This window comes from Oryza sativa, chromosome 7 (genome assembly GCF_034140825.1).
Source record: "Oryza sativa Japonica Group chromosome 7, ASM3414082v1".
Classification (NCBI taxonomy): Eukaryota; Viridiplantae; Streptophyta; class Magnoliopsida; order Poales; family Poaceae; genus Oryza; species Oryza sativa.
Window position 1 is genome coordinate 2,173,330 of NC_089041.1, and position 7,179 is coordinate 2,180,508.

Consider the following 7,179-nt stretch of genomic DNA (forward strand, 5'->3'; position numbering starts at 1 on the left):
GCAACTTATGATAAAATAAATCTTACATAACAATTTAGGCCACTTGTTCTCTCATTACTTACATTACTGAAGAGGAAAAGAAATAAAAGCTGGTCATCTATGCATCTACCATCTGATATAGCATAGCAGCAGGACACTACGTAGTTCATTTGAAAGATAGGACTCAAAATATTTGGAGTATCTTACAATACAAGTGAATTTAAATCATTCTACGATGACTATAGCCGTTCTCTGAACACACACAATACAAACATAAAAACAAAGGAGTACGAAGAGGATATAAATACTGATGTGGCATCCCTTTCTTCAGTACATGAATTGATATGTACACTGAGTAAAGCTATATTTTACATGTACTTACATGATTTATATCCAGGAAGAGGATACCACCCATACAAGATCCGCATCTGAGGAACGGTGCATGGATGGATTATTGCCGAGTTGTACTGTACACGACTGGCTAAAAGAAAGGGCACTCCAATACGAGGCCCAGCACTGCACTACTAGTTCATCACCCCCCTGCAAACGATGTGATGGATGGGGTTAGGAAAAAGGACGTGTAATTGTGGGATTTAGGAACTAGTAGGAACATAGAAGCATCTATTACCTTATTAGTCGTGCACTAGAGAATTAGTTCGATTTCTGGGTTGGTTTTCTTGAGCTTCTTGCACTGCTTTACGAGCTTCTCGTTGTCGCGGACTATGAAGTATTTCAGTGAACCTGGGAGGCCATCCTTGGGCAGTGACTGGATGGATGGACAGTTCATAATCATTAATCTCTTGAGGTTGGTAAGTCTATGAAGGCCCGCAGGAAGGCACCGCAGCTTATCGTAGTGAATAAATTTGAGGTCTTGAAGGAAGGTGAGGAGCTGAAGGGCCTCCTCTTGTTCATTTGTGAAGCGTTTCACCTCTGAGTTTCCTTGGAGTGTTAGGTTGGTGAGTGAGGAAGAGAGGAGCCTGCAGATCGGCTTCACAAGGATTCCCGCCAAGTCATCCGTTTCAAGCACCCGCAGTTTGGAGGAATGCTCAAGAAGATGAAGCTGCTCTTGTTCTTCCTGCGCTCCCCTGAGTATGGAATCCAATACACCAGCAAACAACCCATATGTTTTGTAGACAATTAAGTTGCTGAGCTGACCCTGAGCAAGGAGAGGCAATAGGCCCTTCCTTAAATACTCCCCGCAATCTTCTATGAATAATTTAGTGAGAGAGGTCAAGTTTGAGAGGTCCAGCATCTGCACGCCCTCCATAGGGCCTGTAATCTGGAGGTATTGCAGGGAGGATGGGAAAAGGCAAGCTGGAGCCTCGTAGGCAGAGAGTAACAAGGGGCATCCTCTTATCCCTAGTTGCCGCAGGGAGCACAGGGCTTGGAGCCCCCAACCTCCTCCTGTTCCTTCTTCTTCCTTATTGTGGTGACCAATGGGAAGTGGATGGGAAACCAGGATAAGCTCCTTGTAGTTTACAATCCATAATTGCTCTAGAGAGTTGGTGAGCAGCAACCTGTCGTCATCTTCATCTTCTCCATCCACATCTAGCTGTGTTACTTCTTCCTCCTCCAGCAGATCCAGATCCTCTGCTTTTTGCTGCTGTCGATGATTAGAAGCAGTTACTTGTGTACTCTCCACTTGAGCACTGGTTTGCTGCTGTGTTAGAGCTATACTCAACAGTGTTTTCTTGCGGCAGCCACCAAGACTCAACAAAGACAGCTTTGGGAGGTGAAAGAGGAGCTGTGTCAATTCCTTCCCACTGCCATTCCAATCCTGAATCATAAGGTTCTCAATTGAAAGCCGCCACTCAACATCACTCCTTTCTACTGTTGGATTGAAGGCAATACTCGAACTGAAAAGACTGAATCTCTTCAATGAAGTTAGCATTTGAAGGTGTCGCTCTTCCAAAGGTGGGAAACCCTCAATCGTCAAGTTTTGTAGTTTGTGTAAATTACGGGAAGCAAACACATTGTCATCTAAAACTTTTAGATCCTTGTTTCCTTTAATTTCTAACTTAGATGATTTACTCGAGTAAACCAAGCTTTCCAAACCTGTTCCTACATCTGTTATATTGACAGAGCACAAGGTCTGAGTGTAAGGGATAGGAGGCAGTGACACTATCTTTGGGCAATTATGTATTTCCAACTCTCTTAGCCTAGGAAAGCAAGTTGCTTTTACATCTTCTTCAGATGTGCAATAGGTATGATATGAAAATGGTAGTTCTGCTAGTTCATTGCACTTTCTCACAATAAGTACTTCCAAAACTGAGAAGAACGTAGGGAAAATTTCTTTTGCTACCCATTTTCTCAAATTAGGTAACTTAACAAGTTCCAATCTCTTCAAGCTACGAAAATTTTGACTAGTTTTCTGACCAATTGATTCTTCGCCAGGTCCGCCTACCAGAAACACCTCCCCTAGTGGTGGAAGGATATTCCAAACTACATTCTTGAGACGAAAAGTCTCCAAGAATTTGACAGATAGTTCTGTACCCAACCATTTTGGGCAAGAAGAGCCTCCATGCCCATGGATTGATAGCTCTTGGAGGCTGCTATGTGGTTGAAGTTTCTCAAGTATTTGATCTTCGTTGAAAGCATTTGTGCTTGTTCTCCCTTGTTTCCAGTTTAATTCTAGCTTCCTTAATCGGGTTTTACTTAATAGTTTTGCTTCAGCCGCTTCTTCTTTTGTGTGTACTTTCTCAAGGTTATCAATTCTAAGCTCTCTTAGCTCCATCAGATAACCTAGTTGCTTTAGCTCAAAACCAACATCTTTTCTATTGACTTGAAATCCTTTTAACTCTTGCAAAAATTGCAGTTTTCCAACATTAGAAATATTTGAGTGTATTGGGTATCCCGGGACAAGAAAGTTGTGCAATTTTGCAAGGTTACTAATGTCTCCAGGCAAATGAAAACAATTATCCCATTTTTCCAGATCCAAAATCCTTAAATGATAAAATCTGGAAAGGTTAATTGGTAAATGAAAGTTATTGCCAATGGTGGTCCCTAGCCTAAGGTACCGTAGGTGGACAAGTGTTGTAAATTCATCCAAAATGGACCCCACCGCAAATGGCATTTTGGGAAAATAAAGCACACGAAGAGCACTTGCTTCCTTAAACAAATCATGAAAGCATCCAATAAAGCTTTTATCCACTTCTCCAAATATCATCAAAGTTTGCACGTTTTCAACCTTTAGTCTTTTCTTTAGTTTTATCAGTTCACTCTTGAAGTTTTCATCAGTTATTCCATCAGTATCATTTGCGCCATCTGTGATGATAGATAAGTGACGAATGGATGGCCGGATTTCCACTGATTTCACATTAGAGGAATGTAAACTAACACACTCAAGAGATGCAACTTTCAATGCTAGATTATGTAGCAGATCATGAATAATATAGCATGGATGCCCATCAGTTTCTTCTCTTTTAAAAAATCCATGACTGACCAAACTATCTATATTGCTTAGAGCTATATCTTCAAATGCTTTATTTTGAGATTCGGAATGTAAAATATCTAGTCCTATCCAAAAGCGAATGAGCTCTTTGTTGTTGAACTTGTAATCTTCGGGAAACAAAGCACAATAAGAAAAACATTGTTGCAGATGAAACGGTAGATAATCATAGGAAAGCTTCAATGCGGGCATAATATCATGATCACCAGCTTGCAATTCCCATTCTTTACTATCTAAGACTCTCATCCAATGAACTCGATCAAGGTGGTTACTCAATAATTTGCCAACAGTTTTTGCCGCAAGAGGGGAGCCTTTTAGTTTTTTCACTATATCTTTTCCAATGCAAAGTAAATCCTTATCATTTTTTGATTTTTCAGGGCCAAACACGTATGCAAGGAATAATTCCCAAAATGCTTCATCATCTATACCTTCCAGTTGAATTTTATTATCAGATGTTTTAACCGTTTCTGTTACTACCAGAAACCGAGTGGTCACTATAATTATGTTACCCTTTGTTTGTCCCTTTCTGAGTGGTACTAAAAGCCTTTTCCAATCATCACTTTCACACTTCCAAATGTCATCCAATATAAATAAAAACCTTTTCGATTTCAATCTTTGTACAATCAGCTCTTCTGCACTACCCTTTTTTTCACCTTCAACACTAGGGAGTTTTTCTTTGATCTCTTCTATGAGCTTATCGACACTAAAACTTTGAGATACACATGTCCAAACCATGATCTGGAAATGGTTTTGCACTTGTTGGCTATTATATATGTGTTGTATGAGAGTGGTTTTCCCTATGCCTCCAGGACCAATAATTGGCAAGACAGTCAGGTATTCTTCACAACAAGTACCCTGAGTGATACTATCTATAATTCTCTTCATTACAGCGTCTCTGCCATACAGGGTGGGCTCTATACTTGTTGGTGCGGTGATGGGACGACTCTTAGCAGTGCTTGATTCTATGCTAAGATGAGAACCCATGAGCTCTAGATTAAGAATGGCTGTAACTTTTGCACACACAGGCTGCAGCTGCTCTACAATAATCTTCATTTTTTTGGATAGACCTACCCTGTCAAACTTCAACTTTGGCGTTGATTTCCCTTTCACATGGTCTCTCTCATCGTGCACACAGCCATAATCATGATCGCAATCATCAACTAGAGAAGTCGAGAAACAAAGGCGTTTACCGATAGCATGGATGGTGTTGTGTGGCGAACCGCAGCATGCAGCGGTAATGGAATCACCAGGCCCGTTGTTAGTAGCACAAGAAGAGCATGATGAAGAGAATCCCAACAGCTTGCCAGCCGCTTTGGCCGTGTGGTGAGCGTTGAGGAAGAGGTCGCTGACGCAGCCCTTGGCGTGCTCAGCAGCGGCCTCGGAGGTGTCATCGAGCTCGTCCTGGATGCGGAAGTAGTCGAGCTCGTCGAGCACGTCGTCGGCATTGTACGCTAAGTCCCGCAGCTTCTGCAGGAGCTCGTTGAGGTCGGTGTTGTGGATCTCCCTACCGCGAACGTTGTTGAGCATGGCCCGCGCGTAGAGCAGCTCCATCTTGAGGGCATCCACATTGGGCCCGAGCTTCTGACTGGCCGCCCACGCCTCCACCAAGCCGTCTAACACAGGGTTCAACGCCTTGCCCACCACCCACCGTGCCACGATGATCCCGGTATCCATTGATCGATCGCGTGGTTGTGGATGCTGGTGGTTTCAAGGCAAGATAGATGTATAGAAGTAGTAGATGCAGCTGCCTGCAATAAGAGGAAGGAATCCATGCAATTGATCAGCCACTCGATAGTGTCATACTAGTGCTTAATTGTACTACCATGGCCACATGCATGGCTAAGGCTCAATCGGAGCTTCGCCAACCGAGTTAGAACCCTAGTACCTTGCATGCATAAAACCTAGATTCTTCTCGAGCCCCTACCTACGCTACTTAAGCACTAACTCATGAACAGACAGGGAGCGTCATGTCTTGCTTTAGCTTGTCATTTCATCGAGCACCTTATGTACGCTTCTATTTGGCGTCATATATAGCCATCCCGTTGGCTGCCATCCCTTGAGTCAGTAACCCTGGTAGAGCCTGTAGGATGGATTCCCATCTTCGTTCAACGAGTTCACAATTTTGTTAATAGTCGTTAATATCGCTAACCGAGTTGGGTAGTTCGTAAGCATGAAATCATCGTTTTAGAGGAAATACAGAAAAAATGATCTTCCGGTCATTAACATTGCATGTTAAGACTCGCATGGCCGACATGATCGTTTTGATCATTTTTGCCATTTGTTCACGCACAAGCGCCATTTTTTTTTCCTAAGGACCAAAAACTATATGAATTTTTGCAATTCATACAAGTCCACGAATGAATAGACGATAGCCAATTAGATTTTGCCATGGGCAGAGGTGTTCACTGCTACCGAAGCTTTCCCATAGGTTCCTCTTGCACAACCAGTGATCCCTAGGCCCTAGAAACCCCCCACCTCCAATCGCCTTAGGTTAATATTTTGTACCCGATGGATTACATGTGTTAGGCCGTTTTAGCGACATGCGAGAGCATGCGCAATTAACGCCTTTGCGAGTTGGAGCATTTCCACTCTCGCAGGTTGTCCTTAGGTTCACAGTAGCATATATGTAGGATATGAAAGTTGTAAATCAATACCTAACAAATGCAATCAATAATTTGTTAGGTATTCGCGTAGAACACGACGTTGGCACGTTACTGATCCAGCTGAGGAGAAACCAGAGTACCAGGTGGGTCAAGAACAAGGCAAGCACCCCCTTGATCAATTGCTCCTATTTTCAAATTTGCAAATTATATTAATTGCAAAATTATTATGTATGCGATGTTTTACTTAAAAATACGTGGTTTGCTCGGGTAGCTTGCCATTTGCGTATATACCTTGTCCTGATTACTTGAGTATCATTATTCATTATCACCTATGTTACCACTAAGATTTAGGGTCAAATTAATGATGGGAGGATAGCCGCATAGAATATGCTTAGCGTGCTTATCGTAGTGCTAATTTTACTCTGTTTAATGAACAGAGGGTGATGCCTCTGTGATATTGGTGGAAAATGAGTCCAAATTGATTTTCATTTGGATGGGTGATGGTAGAATCTAGTGTGCTTGTGTTCGCTACTGATATTTGATTTGTCCGCCCGGATCACTTATTCACTTAAGTACTGATTCTTTGGTAAAGTCCAAACCCCATGTGGCTAAAGGGAAGCCCCTAGCTAAGTATATATATTGTTGTTTGTTACAATAGATTTGCCAGGGTGTTGTAGGTCACATTGGTTGGCATTGATTTAGTACAAGCAAGCATATATATATGCCATGTTTGCTGGTGCCCTGCAATGTGGCTAAGTTTTACTTGCACATTGTTTGGTGCCTTAGGCAAGTTATCTATGTTTCCGCCATGCATGTTATATACCCTTTTCATGATGTCATGGATTTGGTTGGTCAACCTTTTTTTATCACTTATGTATTTCCTGATGTGTAGTTCATGTATTAACAGTGGTGTCAATGTTGAATGTGTGTGCTGCCAATTAATCATGGAAAATATTTTTATAAAACACACAGAATTGCTTATGTTTTGAAACGGGTTAGTAGTAATATAGCTGAATCTGGAGGAAAGATAGGTGTACGTACACAAATTAAGGAGCCGTCCGGCCGGAGCGCACAGTGGAGGTGGACGGCAACGTACGTAGCGCAATGTGCTGCGATGTGCCCCCTCGCTCGCTCGAACCAATCAACCAA

General features: G+C 42.3%; 1 protein-coding gene across 1 annotated transcript; it reads right to left on the minus strand.

Annotated features, from left to right (window-relative positions):
- Positions 1–316: 316 nt before the first annotated feature.
- Positions 317–5,169, minus strand: LOC136351040 (disease resistance protein RGA2-like). Its single transcript, XM_066312094.1, has one exon. It carries the CDS (start codon positions 5,099–5,101, stop codon positions 623–625), a length of 4,479 nt encoding a protein of 1,492 aa, XP_066168191.1. The 5' UTR covers positions 5,102–5,169; the 3' UTR covers positions 317–622.
- Between the last annotated feature and the right edge of the window lie 2,010 nt (positions 5,170–7,179).

Bases quoted from the DNA above. Each gene is read 5' to 3' on its own strand.
- LOC136351040 (XM_066312094.1), bottom strand. From the start codon at position 5,101: ATGGATACCGGGATCATCGTGGCACGGTGGGTGGTGGGCAAGGCGTTG.